The sequence below is a fragment of the Carassius gibelio genome, chromosome A6, assembly GCF_023724105.1.
Source record: "Carassius gibelio isolate Cgi1373 ecotype wild population from Czech Republic chromosome A6, carGib1.2-hapl.c, whole genome shotgun sequence".
NCBI lineage: Eukaryota > Metazoa > Chordata > Actinopteri > Cypriniformes > Cyprinidae > Carassius > Carassius gibelio.
In genome coordinates this window covers 20,363,626-20,380,585 of record NC_068376.1, presented here as the reverse complement: position 1 = coordinate 20,380,585, position 16,960 = coordinate 20,363,626, and the positions used below count along the sequence as shown (strand labels likewise).

The 16,960-nt window shown below is 39.6% G+C and overlaps 2 protein-coding genes across 17 annotated transcripts; one reads left to right on the top strand and one right to left on the bottom strand.

The window, feature by feature from the left end:
- The first annotated feature begins 212 nt into the window (after window positions 1-212).
- Window positions 213-15,505, top strand: LOC128015663 (transmembrane protein 125-like). Of its 3 annotated transcripts, none has more exons than XM_052599706.1 (3): window positions 213-465; window positions 10,241-10,888; window positions 14,234-15,505. In XM_052599706.1, exon 3 carries the CDS (start codon window positions 14,298-14,300, stop codon window positions 14,964-14,966), a length of 669 nt encoding a protein of 222 aa, XP_052455666.1. In that variant the 5' UTR covers window positions 213-465; window positions 10,241-10,888; window positions 14,234-14,297; the 3' UTR covers window positions 14,967-15,505. The 3 variants fall into 3 exon arrangements, with proteins under 3 accessions (XP_052455666.1, XP_052455665.1, XP_052455667.1); XM_052599705.1 differs by having other exon boundaries at window positions 215-465; window positions 10,241-11,060; XM_052599707.1 differs by lacking the exons at window positions 213-465; window positions 10,241-10,888 and adding an exon at window positions 11,085-11,363.
- On the bottom strand, window positions 802-5,821 carry LOC128015662 (uncharacterized). Of its 14 annotated transcripts, XR_008183971.1 has the most exons (5): window positions 5,674-5,821; window positions 5,435-5,599; window positions 1,803-5,347; window positions 1,564-1,728; window positions 802-1,476 (listed from the first exon to the last, which is right to left on the bottom strand). XR_008183971.1 is itself a non-coding variant. In XM_052599699.1 (2 exons), exon 1 carries the CDS (start codon window positions 3,278-3,280, stop codon window positions 2,339-2,341), a length of 942 nt encoding a protein of 313 aa, XP_052455659.1. In that variant the 5' UTR covers window positions 3,281-3,656; the 3' UTR covers window positions 802-1,476; window positions 1,564-2,338. The 14 variants fall into 14 exon arrangements, 5 of the variants coding, with proteins under 5 accessions (XP_052455659.1, XP_052455660.1, XP_052455663.1 ...); XR_008183972.1 differs by lacking the exon at window positions 1,564-1,728 and having other exon boundaries at window positions 802-1,074; window positions 4,354-5,347; window positions 5,435-5,821; XR_008183977.1 differs by lacking the exon at window positions 1,564-1,728 and having other exon boundaries at window positions 802-1,074; window positions 4,785-5,347; window positions 5,435-5,821.
- Window positions 15,506-16,960: the final 1,455 nt, after the last annotated feature.

Genomic DNA, 16,960 nt, shown 5'->3' with positions numbered 1-16,960 from the left:
CAGGTATAGCATTTTGTAGTGCAGCACTTGAAACGCGAAGCAGAATGAACGAACATATGAAAACGTTGTATGGCGTTTTCATTTGGCGCCATTTAATTTAAGACCTTAGGATCAGAAGCTTCTTATCTCTGCAGGTGTCCCGCTGGAGAAGAGCGGCGAGGTCACACATTCACAAATACACACACACACACACACACTCCCAGCTAAACTAGCGCGATCAGAGAGACCACACCTCCGAGCGGAGGGTAAAAGTCCGGCGGATCGAGCAGTACTGTGCACCTGCGACGACATTCGCGATGTACAACCTGATATGGTCGAGATTACTGTGCGAGACTTCCATTAAACTTGATATCTGTTTTAGCTGAGCGCGTTTCACCTCTCAGACGGATTGGCTGTGTTTGTCTTGCTGTTTGTGTTTGTGGCTGATGTATTCGGGATGGAGTGCTGCCTGCTAGCGCATCACAGGTAAGAAATATAACGTTCTCAGAACGCCTTCGTATTCTTTTAGTTTTAAATAGCTAAAATTATATTTAGTATGAGTTATAAAAATATAAGACAGATGGGATGATCCACACCTTGATAGAGCACCGCAGAACATGTAAACTTTGTACTGGAGTTTTATGACTTCCTTCTGTGAGGGCATTAAAAAGTATTTATCCTTTATGTGGGCGTGGCAACTTGAAGTTAATTAATTATGATATAACTACCGACTACGCCACCCCTCTAAAGTGAGGGGAACTAAATACTTGATGGAATTTAGACACACAGGTTCGTTACCATAGGAGGCAGAGACAGAGGCACTAGCGTATAAAACTATTTATTAAATTCACAAAGTAGAAAATACACCTTTTAAAAGTTTAGGCAAAGATATGATTCGACCAGGCATACATTAATCAGTTTTACGAAGGCTTACCCCTAGCAGGGTAGGCTAGCTGCAAAAGTGGCTATTCGTAAAAGCACACACACACACACACACACAGTGAGGTGAGTGACTACAAACGACAATCCACACTCCGTGCTCCAAACACCACCACCACCAGGATACTAGGACAGCTAGCCACCCGACTCAGGGGCCTAAAACACAAAGAACACAAATTACTCAAATGTACAAAACGAAATTAATCTAAAGCCTGATTGACTGAAACAATTACCAAAACACACAACAAAATGTAAAAAAAATGAACAATGGTCACTTAAAGAAAACTGAAATGAAAAGGAAAGAAATATATATTTAAAGCAAAAGTTTTAACAATCACTACAAAATCAAAATCAAACAAAAATCAATTGTAACGAAAACAAACAATAACCAAAAACCATACAATGATACGAGCACAACAAAACTTAATTAAACAGCAAAACAGCAAAACAGCAAAACAGCAAAACAGCAAAACAGCAACGCCGTCTTTAATCTACTATTATGCAGGAGGCGATCTTCCCCACCCGCAAACAGGCGGACGTTCCCAAAACTTTGTCCTACTAAAAACAACCCATTAGTTAAATTTAAAACACAATCAAGTGTTCATTAAAAAAAAGAAATGCATATACATGTGTATCTATACATACCAGGTATTGACTACAGCGTTACACACACCTCATACAGTTGCTCACAGCACAAGTCTCAGAAGATTACTTGAATGAAATCAGTCTAACCAGGTGGCAAGAACAGCCTGAAAACCACAGCGAAGCCAGGAATAATGGGCTATTCAAGCTGCAAAAAGGCGACTCCAGCTACAATAAATTAATATAGTTAGCCGATGTCCAAGAGCTCATTGCAGCATTAGCCAGACCAGCTACAAACATACCTTTGTTAGGCGGAAGCGCACACGTACCGGATGGGCGGGGCCAACAATGACGCATCCCAGGTAGCCTAATCACAGCCTTTATAAAGCAATGACTGAGCCCTGATAGGCCGTTTCTAAGTACCAGGGGAGGGAGATTACCTACTTTGCCACAATCTGCCCCAGCTATTTTATCGTCGCCCCGACGATAACCCCAAGACACTCACCTTCGCTATGGGAAGCTAGTAGAGCGAATACAGAGAGACCATTGGTACAAGTCCTCTGGCCTTGACGGCTACACAACAAGAAACACTAGAGACACTTGTTACAAGTGCTCTGCCACAACAGCTACACAACAGGAAACACTAGAGACCCTTGAAACAGGTCCTCTTGCCATGATGGCTACACCATGAGAAACACGAGATACTTCGTACAAGTCCTCTTGCCATGACGGCTACTCAACAAGAAACACGAGAAACTTGGTACAAGTCCTCTGGCCTTGACGGCTACACAACAAGAAACACTAGAGACCCTTGAAACAGGTCCTCTTGCCATGATGGCTACACCATGAGAAACACGAGATACTTCGTACAAGTCCTCTTGCCATGACGGCTACTCAACAAGAAACACGAGAAACTTGGTACAAGTCCTCTGGCCTTGACGGCTACACAACAAGAAACACTAGAGACCCTTGAAACAGGTCCTCTTGCCATGATGGCTACACCAGATTTCACTTCAGTTACCCTAGCAGGCAGACTTACCATACAAACACTATTTAGCACTCCCAAAACGGTTTTAGAATGCAGCATAACATCCGCAGTTCCCACATTTACCATAGGCAAGTAGGCAATGCCTCTTATGACCTGTACCAGCGCTGGAGAAGCCAACAAACCCGCGGGCAACCCAGACTCTGGGGGCTCAAACAGTACCACCCCCGCTGCACATTGTTCAGAACAAGTCGCTGCTACAAACTTCATCGTGCCAGCTGGGATGCGACATGACTCACGACCCCGTAACCTAACCGGACCAGGGTGCCTTACTGAACCCTGGTCTTCCAAACGGTGACAATATTGAAGTGCCTGCATGACAAAGCTAGGGGCCTCAACGGTTACAGCAGACTCAAAAAGAGCAGGGCCATGTTGTCCGAATAACTCCTGGTAACAACGGCTCAGGACATTCATCCCGAGTACCCCTGGGACTTGGTCACAAATCCCACCAGGAGGGTCCCGAACAACAAGCACTCCACACTCCGAAATCACTTGCCCACACAATTCGACATCCAGTTCCATGTAGCCAATATATGGAATCGAAAGACCGTTTGCAGCCCGAAGTTGTAGCCACTGGCACGACTTAAGTCGATCCGGACCCCATGGTTCAAAATATTTACGAAACCAACTTTCCGTTATTGTGGACACCATGGAGCCAGTATCGACCAAACATGAAATTTGGACCCCACCCATTCGAATAGCAAGGTGCGGGCATGAAGACATTAAATGAGACATACTTGAAACACTAGAGCCGGTCAATTCCCCAACCGCGCCTTGGCTCGGCGACACGGTGGGGACTAGTTTCCCGACAACGCAGATGGACCAGGCTGTATACCCTCAGATGACGACGCAGTGGGCAAAGGGGGTTGCGGACGAGGGGGAACACGCTCCCCATCGCACTCTCCAGCAAAGTGGCCAAGTCGTTGGCACCTCCTACATATAATGGGGCCGCGGTGAGGAGGCTGACTACGTGACTGAGGAAATCTACCCACCCGTGACTCACCTTGTACACCATACTGGATCCCATAGGCGGATGGAACGGAATTGCTTCGTCCTCTCGTACTCCCCAACATCCCCTCCCTTTCCCATCTAAGAGCTTCGCTTCGAACTTCCAACAATGTTAACATTGGCTGACGACATATTAACTGTTTTAATTCTCGGCGAAGAGCCACGTCACAAACATGTTCAATGAACTGATCGCGTAGCAAAATTTGTGAATTTGGCATAACATACGGCGATCGCTGCGTCACACGTTCTAGGAGACCCATCAAAGCTAGGGAAAACTCCAACAATGATTCACCCTCCTGCTGCTTTCTAGAAAAAAATGCCTCCTGTAATGAGACATATGACTGTGAGCAACCATATAATTCCCGTAACACCAAAATAATTTTATCTGGATCATTTCGCTCAATCTCCGAACGGTACCTAATCTCTTCCCTTGCCTCCCCCTCCAAGTGGTCAAACAAGAAGAAAGCTTGATCAGAAACAGACAGGTGACGAGCCTGCATACAAGCTTTGGCCTCTTCAACCCACTCATCAATGCTCAGACCAACCCTGCCATTGAATTTTTGACATTTCCTGTCTCGAGGTACAAGAACGAATCGTTCTGGCAGGACTGCCTGTGCACTACTTAGCTGAGGGGGGGCAGCAACAGAAGGACCAGGAACAATAGAAGGGGCATCACTAGGGCCAGGAAGCGCAAGAAAGTGGTCTTGACGCAACCTCTCATTTTCTGCCCGCAACTGAGCTACTACTTCCCTCAATTCCTGTAACTCTTCTTCCATAATTTTGACGGCCGTAACACTTACCAACAAGAGGGAGTAGACTCACAAAGAATAAGAATCCACCAGACGTGCGCTGCTGTTTTGCTGCTACTCTTTACCAATCTCACTGCAACAGAAAAATAAAAGAAAAAGAACAAACAAAAAAAATACAACCACTAATACCAGTGTCTCCGCCAAACACGGTACCCTGCCGACTACGCCAGAATGTGGGCGTGGCAACTTGAAGTTAATTAATTATGATATAACTACCGACTACGCCACCCCTCTAAAGTGAGGGGAACTAAATACTTGATGGAATTTAGACACACAGGTTCGTTACCATAGGAGGCAGAGACAGAGGCACTAGCGTATAAAACTATTTATTAAATTCACAAAGTAGAAAATACACCTTTTAAAAGTTTAGGCAAAGATATGATTCGACCAGGCATACATTAATCAGTTTTACGAAGGCTTACCCCTAGCAGGGTAGGCTAGCTGCAAAAGTGGCTATTCGTAAAAGCACACACACACACACACACACAGTGAGGTGAGTGACTACAAACGACAATCCACACTCCGTGCTCCAAACACCACCACCACCAGGATACTAGGACAGCTAGCCACCCGACTCAGGGGCCTAAAACACAAAGAACACAAATTACTCAAATGTACAAAACGAAATTAATCTAAAGCCTGATTGACTGAAACAATTACCAAAACACACAACAAAATGTAAAAAAAATGAACAATGGTCACTTAAAGAAAACTGAAATGAAAAGGAAAGAAATATATATTTAAAGCAAAAGTTTTAACAATCACTACAAAATCAAAATCAAACAAAAATCAATTGTAACGAAAACAAACAATAACCAAAAACCATACAATGATACGAGCACAACAAAACTTAATTAAACAGCAAAACAGCAAAACAGCAAAACAGCAAAACAGCAAAACAGCAACGCCGTCTTTAATCTACTATTATGCAGGAGGCGATCTTCCCCACCCGCAAACAGGCGGACGTTCCCAAAACTTTGTCCTACTAAAAACAACCCATTAGTTAAATTTAAAACACAATCAAGTGTTCATTAAAAAAAAGAAATGCATATACATGTGTATCTATACATACCAGGTATTGACTACAGCGTTACACACACCTCATACAGTTGCTCACAGCACAAGTCTCAGAAGATTACTTGAATGAAATCAGTCTAACCAGGTGGCAAGAACAGCCTGAAAACCACAGCGAAGCCAGGAATAATGGGCTATTCAAGCTGCAAAAAGGCGACTCCAGCTACAATAAATTAATATAGTTAGCCGATGTCCAAGAGCTCATTGCAGCATTAGCCAGACCAGCTACAAACATACCTTTGTTAGGCGGAAGCGCACACGTACCGGATGGGCGGGGCCAACAATGACGCATCCCAGGTAGCCTAATCACAGCCTTTATAAAGCAATGACTGAGCCCTGATAGGCCGTTTCTAAGTACCAGGGGAGGGAGATTACCTACTTTGCCACACTTTCCCTTCCGGGAATTCATGATGTGCAGAATCAGGTAAAGGTAAGTATTTAAATCTGTTCGTAGCATCCTAATATGGGAAACTTTAGAACCATACAATGTTATTGCTGTTTATCAAATACTTGAATTAACTTCATACTATTATAAGCAATGTCACACAAACAAAAGTTCTGTACTAAGTATAAAGACATGTTGTTCTGCATAGGCTACTTAGTACAGTACAAATGAGATGTGATGTTCAGTATCATAGGCAAATAACATCACTCCTAAAATAAAAGGACTGTAACTGACTGTTCTGTTCTGTAAATGGATATTGGGACTTTGTACACTAAATATATTATCCTCATATACTGTGTGAACATTTTCACCAGTGTTACAAGATAAAAGCTAGTACAGCACATTTCCTATCTACTGCATGTCAGCAGCTTTATAAGATAAATTATTATTATTGAAATTACTATCTCATATAAATAATAATGCATTTTAAAACCCTTTTAACATTATAAACTAATTACTTAATAACATACTAATATATATAATTTCACTATTAATTTATATGGTTTATAATACTAATACTAATGAACAACATATGTATATTCATTTATTTCCCGGAGCAGGTCACACACTTAATGTATTTTTGCAATTATGCACATCTTATAACATTAACATTCCATTATGGTAAAAGCATATCGAGCTGACCAAACTAAATCTTCCCACAAATGACCAATCCATTTGTTAGGAGTTTTTAGGACACCAGAAATTGGCTGGACAACATAACTCTTAACATACACATATATAATCTTAAGCAAATGTGTCCAGTATATGATGTTTGGAATGAGAAAGTTATATAATTATCAGATAACACTTACAGCGGACACTGTGATGTCCATGTCAAACATATTGTGGTTTAAAGAGTAACTCATAATACGAGTTACTCTTAATTAATAAAATACTAATACATAGCATTTGTGACCCTGGACCACAAAAACAGTCTTAAATTGCTGGGGTATGTTTTCAGCAATAGGCAAAAAAAAAAAAAAAAACATTAAAAAAACAAATATTGATTTTTCTTTAATGCCAAAAATCATTGGCATATTAAGTAAAAATCATTTTCCATTAAGATATTTAGTAAATTTCCAACCGTGAATATATCAAAACTTAATTTCTGATTGGTAATATGCATTTCTAAGAATATATTTGGACAATTTTAAAGGCCATTTTTTCAATATTTAGTGTTTCACCCTCAGATTCCAGATATTCAAATAGTTGTATCTCAACCAAATATTGTCAGGTCCTAATAAACCATAAATCAATTGAAAGCTTGCATAAATGTATAAATCTCAATTTCAAACAAATTACACTTTTGTGGTCCTGGGTCACATTTACGTATTTATACGTATAACAGTAAATATAACAGTAACTAACAGCCTATAGAGAAAGAAATGAAATGCCTCTCTTCTGTATAGTTAATCTTGTTCTAAATCATAATATAAAAGGGAAGCAAATTATTTTATTCCTGTGAGTTCCCTTTCAGTGCTGAGTGTGAACAGTGCTTTACAGTGACAGTGTAATAGTTTGGGGGGGGGGGTGTAGTAATTACTCATAGTTACCCTCTTCCATTAAACCATTGTTAATATGGTCTTTCAGCTACATTGGAGGTGTTGACAAAATGTCACATCATGGATATAACATCAGAATTGAGCCATTTATGACATTTTATTGTTTTATTGTTATTTTATTGTTGGATCTAAACACACATACAAATCGTACATAATCGTAGCCATTCTGTAGCCAAGACATTACAAAATAGGACGAAGCAGAAAGCACAGACAAAAAGATAAATGTAAAATAGTTCTAAAAAAAGGTACCAACTGTACCATCGTATTACCAAGGTATTCTTTGAAGTATCTTGGAGTGCCATCTAAATACAATGGAAGGTGAATGGTCTTTCAGTTCCATGGTAACACCATCTCAGATCATTATCACCAGTACTTTTTATACAAAAGGAGAAACAACCTTATTTTGAGTTTCGATAGAAGGCAGAATGAAAGGAATCTCAAATTTATACTTCCAGGTTCCAAGCGAACCAAAACTCTCTGTGCTCGTTCCTCATCCTCTCCTCTGAGATCCCTTATAAGCTCACAGGTGCATGACAGCACTCAGTAACATCCAAACATACCAAGAGTGTATATTCCAGAATATTCTGCGAAAGACACGGAGACAGTCAGTGAGAATGAAACCGTGCCCTAAGAGTGAAGGAGCAGGTCCAGGTGTCTTAACCAGGCTGGTGTCTGTGTCACAGATGGAGGTCAGGTCAGAGAAAATTGAGCTCAGTGGCCAAGCTGGATAGTTACCCTTTTTTTATTGCATTATGGATTATGTTCACATTTCTGCTGTCCTCAAGGCCAGAACTGAATATTCTGGATGCTGTCACTGTTTTGAGAATAAAAGGGGGAGAGATAGGCAGGAAGAGAGGTAAACTTTTTTTCTCTCTCTTTTGTGGAGCTTGGTGGACGGTCCAGTTAATTGGTGATTTAATTAGTGGTTAATACTGCATCTGTGCCCAAAACAGGAAAATCGAACGCCATCTCACGGCCAATTCGTACGTATTTTATAAGGTGGCTTATTCGTACGAATTTGTACGACCTCACTCGTACGATTTTATACGATTTGTCTAAACCCCAGTGACAGTTAGGTTTAGGGGCGGGGTTAGGTGTAGGTCATTCGTACAAATTCATACGAATTGTGCAACTCGTAAAATACGTACGATTTGGCAACAATCGTATGAATTTGTACGAGTGTGGTCATACGAATTCGTACGAATAAGCCACCTTGTAAAAAATGTATAAATTGCCGTGAGATCGGGTTGGAAAATCAAACACCGAACACCAGTGAATACAGATCACTGTAGACCTTACCTGGCAAAATAACACCCTTAATGCTTGAATACACTACATCTGAACGGATCTGAAATCACTAGGCATCGTACACTTGCCAAATTGGTTACACAGTATTACTGGGCATCATATACTAAATGACTGAGGATCACACAATACCAGCCTTTCACACTGTTCCCAATACATAAAACTCATGCAGAAACATGCACCTTGTTGCTAGGAGATACAAGACAAATGAAAATAATATGTGCTCTAAAATTGGCTCAAAATATCAGACATGATCAAAATCCTCCAACTGCATGGAATCATAGTCTGAAGCTGAAAAGTCTCTGCCCATTGTATACTATGAATTATTTATTTATTATTATTACTTTTTTTTTTTTTTACATCTGTAAAAATACTAAATACTATTTTCAAAGTGAATTCCAGCCTTAGGTTGAATGCTAGTTGCGAAAGTGCCCATCTTCTGTTTCGCAGAAAATCGCATGGTGTATGATGGGCACAGACTATGATTTTTTTTAGCATGAGACAATTGATTCCATCCAGTTGTAGCATATCAAACATTCAATATTTTGAGCCAGTTTGGGGCCCCAAGCTGAGTCACAAGTTTCTGCGTTAGTTTGTTGTTTGTGATGTGACTTGGGTCCGACATGAAAATCACTTGTTGTTTAGTGTGTGACCCACAGCTGTCAAGTGTATGACGCCTATTGTTGTGTAATATATTTTTAACCTTTACTGACATAAATCTTTCTAGAGAAGTATCACTGATGTCATGTTTCTGCACTATTTGCACACCCATAAAAGCAATACCAGGTCTATTGTTGTCAAGAGACAGGAAACAGAGCAACAGTTGGCATAAGAGCTCAGTTGAAATGAGAGATTAAGAGTGAGAAATCAAGAGTGGTTTATGCAGGTCTGAAGGCAGGGTCCAGTCCAGCTGCTGGTTGCGGTTTATTCGTGAAGTTACGCCTGACAGTATCTTGAGCCATGTGTAAAGGCTGATCAAATTTGGATTAAGCAGAAAGGAGAGAGAAGCAGCAAGTAGCATGACTTTAACAACTCACTCTTGGTCCACAATCTTATTCGAAATAGATTAATCATTAATTCAAGATTAATTTCTTCCTTTTCAGGTACTGCACAACATATAGAGTTTAGCCTATTGTGTGTTTGTGCCATTTTGAACACACTACATGGTTAACATTTATTCCAGATAGAATATATTGATATAACTTTGAAAAATAGGTTAAAATTATAATAAAAATAAGAGAACATTTAATGAATGTTTTCTGGACAATATCCATCCATTTCCACCTTGCTGCAAAGTTTTGACTCTCCGGAACCCAGGAATAAAAAATAAATAAATATCCACCCCTGCTCAGATCTCCAATTCACAGCGGTTTCCTCCCTTAACAAACAAAAGCAATTCATTAAACCCTGACGGATTAGACGTACTACATATCCTTTACACATTCCCTTCACATCTAACTGTCAATTCTTTGCTTCCTTTGTCTCCAAACAGATCGTGACCTGTCGCATTCTGGCCAAGGGAAAAACTCAGAGACTTGCTCCATTGTCTGAGTCTAGCAACCAGGCAGAGAAGAGTGTGCTAGACAAGGCATCAGCTGTTGTATGGTGACCGGAGACAAAACAAGAGCCTGCTTTATGAACGCTTCTTTTTCAGATACATTAGAGACCTGCATGTCCGAGATACAACAGTGTACTGGTTGACTAGAAAATGAATGGCGCGCTTGGTCTGCCACAAAGCTCACCATTCACACCTGTCGGGAAAGATGCCATTTGCTCTAAATCTTCAAGAAAACCACCAAACTTCAATAGGCAGCAGCAACATGATTCAAGAAAGAGGAGAAGGTACACTGTCAGAATGCTACTAAACCTGAACACCTCTATCCTGGTTTGTGGATCACTCACACACTGACATCCACAGACATTTCGCCTATGAAATAACCTCAGAGAGACCTTACAGAAAACCTGACTGTTGACTGTTTTTTACATTTCGGGCTAAGTTGGAAGGCTGTCCAGCCCCTAAGCCGAAACATACAAAACATACTTTGGAGTCTGGACTGCACCTGTCAGCTAGAGGAAAAGAGGAAAATTTCCCAAGAAACCATTGTGCAAATCAAAACTGAAAGTCATAGAATATGCTAAGGTGAAGGACATATAATAAGCTCGAATCAAGTCCCAATCCTTAGGTGATATATATTTCCTTGCTGTGCTTTTTCTCTCCGCACTCTGTTGAGGAAATTACTAAAAGTAAAATACCAAATACAACTGTCACATGGAGAAGCACTCTCATCTTAGACACTTTCTAACTCTTTAGGGTGAGTACACCACCAATGTAACATAAGGCACCCATCTATGATCACATACATTATATTTACACAAAAGTTCTGAAATTAAAAATGATTGATGATAAGATGCTTGCCTTTCACACATAAGATTTGGATATAACGCATAAATCTTATGTACCACCTTTATTATACTTTTATGGTTCATTTGCTTCCTCTTTGAAGCTTGAAAGTCCCTATTCATTGTAATGGCATTAGAAGTGACTAATTTTATTCTTTACAATTTCGAATTTTTGTTCCAAACAAGGATCCATATGGGTTTGGAATAACACGAAGGTGAATAAATGACAGAATTTTCATCTTAGGTCAACTATCCTTTTTCCGACCAGTTTAATCTTAACATGGACTAAACATGTTTTTGGTTTCATGGACTTCCTTGTTTCCCTCTTCATGCCTCACCTCAGTCACAGGGAAGCAGTATGTCAGTGATATGAGACTCAGGTCTACAGGGACTTAATTATCAAAGCTTCACAAACGTACATGTACTGTACACAACCCCTACGGCGAGTGACTGCCTTTGAACAAATAATAGGATAAAGATAAACAATTTGTGGTCTGTGATTATAATGTATGCAATGTAGGATGCAGTGTGTTGGTACATCAGTGCTGACTGAGAAGGCAAAGCCACTTACGGGATTGTAAAGACAAGCTGTCTGTCCTGCAACCTTGAGGGTCAGAGGGACCACAGAGACAGGCCATTTATAAAGGAATTAATGCCTGAGACCCTGAGCAGAAGGGAAATTGTATTCTCACACTACTTAAAATCTTTATTCTCTCTCCACAAACATCCTCATGGTTATCCCCAGCCACATTAATAGACTTTAGACCGAACACTGTTTTTCAATTAAACCTTGTGTTCATTGTTTGATCACATTATAAATTGATCTTAAGAACAGCCTCATAAATAAATGGCATTTTAGCCATTTAGCAGCTTGGTCTGACTCCAAAATGGTGTTAATGATTAATTTACATAGTATTTGCATCATTTTGTTATACTTTGCATATGTTGGGGAATGGGGAGAGTGGTGTGCGGGCTAACATACCTTGTTTTCCTGTTTTGTTCTGTGACATTGATGGCATTTGGCATTTTCAAGTCAAATTGAGCAAGATCCGAATGGGACTTCTAAAATGTATCTTTGATAATGATCTCTCCAGTCCAGTCCAGTCACAGTAATTTTTTCATAGAATTTTTTTAAAAAACATAGGTATTTCAGTAACAGTAAAAACTGTTCATCATATTGAAATACTCTTCTTATATATATATATATATATATATATATATATATATATATATATATATATATATATATATATATATATATACTATATTTAAATTCTATTCATACTAAAATGTGTGTGTGTGTGTGTGTGTGTATATATTAGGGGTGTAACGATACGCGTATTCGTATTGAACCGTTCGGGTTCGGTACGCGGTACGCATTATGTATACCGAACGGTTCGTTGGAGTAATTAATTATATTTGAAAAAAAAAAAAAAAAGAGAGAGAAAGAAATATAATGATATGCGTTCAACAAGGTAGCCCAATAACCCAAACAACGTAACAGGCAACGCCCCTGACACTCCCGAAGAAGAAAAAAAACACCATCTTATATGTTTATGTTAGGCTTCTCAGCAGGCGCTCGCTCACTCAGTACACGCTGAAGGCTCGTTGCAAAATAGCCAATGCGTTTAACAGACTAGAAATGAGAAGATCCTCCAATAACCAACAGGTCTGGTGTTTGGGTGCACTTTGGATTCCCTTTAAGCTATAATGGTGATGGCAAGAGAGTGGTGGATAAATAAACAACGGTATGTCGCATCTGCAACATGACAGGGTACACCAGCGGGATTACAAAAAAAACAAAAAAAAAACAGCGGGAATATCTGGGATATATGCGTCAGTACTATCTGGGAAAAGACGAAAAAAAGGAGAAACATGCACGCAGCAAACTATCCCTGCAGCATTTAGACACTATAGCTTACAGGGAATCCAACCCAAACACCAGACCTGTTGGTTATTTTAGGATCTTATATTTCTGGTCTGTTAAATGCATTAGACATTTTGCAACGAGCCTTCAGCGCGTGCTGAGTGAGCGAGCGCCTTAGGGGCCGTTCACATATCGTGCCTAAAAACGCATGGAAAACGCTAAGCGCGTCTTTCTCCTGAGGCGTCTGTCTTTGCTAAGCAACAATGACGTGCTCTCTCCATGAGACGCGGAAATTTCAGCGAAGGATAAATGGATTTGCAGCTCTAAAAATCGCTTGCAGTAGCTCTGCTACTGAATTTATTTCAAAATTGCAATCCATATACAACTATGATCAGCTGTTCCTTCATCTTGGCTGAGCTCTCAACGTTGTTACGGGAAAGGATGAAGCTGATTGGTTGGTTCTTGTCACATGACCCGCGGTGCGCTTGCGGCATTCTGAAAAGTTGAGATGTTTTTACATTTTGCTGTATCTAAAACGTATCGAACCGAACCGAACCGAACCGAACCGAACCGTGACATCAGTGTATCGTATCGAACCGAACCGTGAATTTTGTGAACCGTTACACCCCTAGTATATATATATATATATATATATATATATATATATATATATATATATATATATATATATATACACACACACACACACACACACACACATTTTAGTATGAATAGAATTTAAATTACAATTTAATACATTTATGGTGAAAACAGTAAAAACACATCACCACTTACACAAAAGTATTTTAATGTTATAATTGATGTTATTTAGATCATGTTTATAGCTTTATTTTGGTGATGTGTGTTATTATCATAGTTAACCCTGACAACATTTAATTCATCATGTGGCCATTTATTTGACCACTTTTTCATATTTGTATTTTGGTTATCAGTATGTATTTTAGGGTACAAAAGCAGATTTATATGTTCAAGTATATTACAGTATAACAGCGATATTGAAAATAATTAAATGTTGAGTTATGAACTGTGAAATATACCGTCATAAATGCCATCCCATAATGCCTTTTTAATGTGAATTTCTGGCAACCACATCTACTAGTTTTTTTTTTCCGTTTTTTTATCATAAATGTAATTTTCTATTTATGTATATTTTGTCAACTGCTCACTTGGCATCTTCTTCCAACTTGTTTTCTCCAGGAACTGTAACCAGGTGTCCTCTCACAGCTGGGACCTTTCTTGAGCACCATTAGCATCGAACATCATGTCAGAGCTGGAGGACTATTCCCTTCCTCGGGGCCACCTTCATCCGGACCCGGCTCGCATCCAGCAGAACCTGCTTGAGGAGCAGGTGGAGCTCTGGTGGTTCAGCGAACCACGCAAATCCTTATTATGCTACTGCACTTCAGTGGCCTTGATCTTAGGCTGCGGCCTGGGCGGCGTAGGCCTCCTTTCCACTACCACCAGCCTTTCCAGCGAGTGGCGACTTGGCGCCGGAACTGTTCTTTGCCTTCTCGCTCTGGCCGTCCTTCTCAAGCAGTTGCTGAGTTCTGCTGTCCAGGACATGAACTGCGTGCGTAGCAGGCGTCGGATCAACATGCTAAAGAGCGGTGGTTTATCTGACGTTCTCATCGTGATGATCACGGGGATCTCTCTGCTAATATGTGGAGCTGTCCTGCTGGATGTGGCCCTTTCCTACCACATGCCCAAACCTGGGAAGGCGCTGAATGACATGTATATATCCGGGGTGGTGATGCTGGTAGTTGGGAGTTTTACAGTGTTAGCGGTTGGGATATACGCCGTAGTGGTTTACCTCATAGAGAGGTCAAGGCCAGGACAGAGGCGATGGGAGAGGACAGTGGGGATCTTCAGCATTTCAGGCCAGATGCAGGCAAGGAGAGAGACTGCTTCAAGCCTGGCTCGTCTGATATAACTGTGACTACTTAATAAATATACCATTCTTTTATTGAACAGGAGCTGAGATGAAAAACCAGCACTCTCAATTAAATGATACTTTGAACCCATTAAACTAAAGCACAAATCACATGTGACAATTATATTTTGATTCACATTTTGGCTCAAGGCTCCAAGTCATTAAAGATTTCAGGGTCTCAGGGTTTAAGCACAAAAATGTAGCTTTTACATGTGTCACTCCAATAAAGTACAGTTAAAAGTACTGAAAAAGCACAAAAATAATCTAAAGTTTGACCTTTAATTGATTTTAGGTAAAACATGCTGCTTTATCTCCAACGCTTTTTGGACAACTACAATATGTGCATGTCCTTGACTGCTTTATTTATGTGGGCAACTGTGAGCATACCAAGTGATTGTCCATCATGGGATGTCTTTAGCTTTTCAGGAGTTCTGATGTGTGGGCAAAGTGACTGACTGTGTCAGCTGAATTCACATGTGTGTGGATTTATAGTGCAGGCAATGCTTTGGATCAAATAAAGGATCAGAATATCAATATGATTGATGTTAAGACATTGTGATTTTATTGGACTGTGTGCATTTACTTAACCATATTTTTGGGACAAATTTGTACCCAAAAGTGAGCAAAACCTACCAAAACTAACAAAAACCTCTCTTTGGGGACGTCCTCATTTGTAAAACTTGGTCAAATAAACAAAGTTTTTTTTTGAAATTGTAAAAATGCAAACCGTTTTCTGTGAGGGTTAGCGGTGGGTTTAGGTTAAAAAGGTGTATAACTACGTACATAAAAACAATAGGAGTCTATGCAATGTCCCCATTTAGATAGCTAAGTAAACGTGTGCGTGTATGTGTGTGTTTCTTACACTTTCATGCAAATTGTTGGTATTTTGTTCTGGAGCCTTTATGAAAAACATTCATAGACAGATGGAGATAAACAGATGGCAGGTTGTAGCCATTTAGTGGAAATCTATTTCAATATGTATGCAAAATAAACAAACATTCAGTGCATGCTTTGACAACTTTGGAGAAATTACATTAGAAAAGCACCAAGCATCATAAAACTCTGGACACTTAATATACATGTGAATGTCAATAGCCGAATATCAAACCAAGTGGCATTTGAAAACATCTCAAACACATTTTTCACACAAACCATTTAGAAAAATAAGGTTTAAATTATAAAACGAAATGTAAAAAAGTATTGTGACTTACCTTTGTATACTACATCCCAAGTAAATGCAATGAGCTAAATCTGTGGTTACTTGACTACTCTGTAAATTTAAGGGGAATTGTCTACCTCCACATTAATCTGGAAATACATTTATTCATTTAGCAGACACTTTTATCCAAAGCGACTTACAATTGAGGAGCTAAATTTACATTTAAAAACAAGTTAAATTTAAAAGCACATTTTTCTATTAACTTTTGTTAGTGTTACTAAACAAATGTTACTTTATATAATCTTCTTGTTATGCTCCTGCAAAAAAGACAGAATATGTGCATGCGATTGCTGTCCTGTGATAAAACAGCTGATGACAGTTGCATGTTAGACCATACATTAAATGGCTATTTTAAGTTGAACCTGCATGCACCAGTCAGTGGTGGGATTTTGTATACAACAATTGTGCATAGAATAGCATGATGATTTTATCTTATTATATATTATCTCTCTGTATCTTCTCAATGAGTGTAAATTACATTTTAAGCAGGTACAGCAAGGTGATTTAAGGATTTTCAGAAGTGTCAGAATGGAGCAACTTCTAAAAAACTCTTTAAAAGGGTAGTTTGGATGTACCCTGCTACATGCATCCCAAACATCCAATAAAAAATTATCCTGGAAAAAGTCATTGCAAAAGTGGCTCATTATAAGTGAATTTTTGAGGAAAGGTCAAGCACATTTGATTGCATTATGCTACGTGGATTGTTATTTGGTTTTATATGCATTCATGCATTGTGGCCTAGGTGTCCAAATACTTTTTGGGTCCACCATAGACT

Bases quoted from the DNA above. Each gene is read 5' to 3' on its own strand.
- LOC128015662 (XM_052599699.1), bottom strand. From the start codon at position 3,280: ATGTCTCATTTAATGTCTTCATGCCCGCACCTTGCTATTCGAATGGGT.
- LOC128015663 (XM_052599706.1), top strand. From the start codon at position 14,298: ATGTCAGAGCTGGAGGACTATTCCCTTCCTCGGGGCCACCTTCATCCG.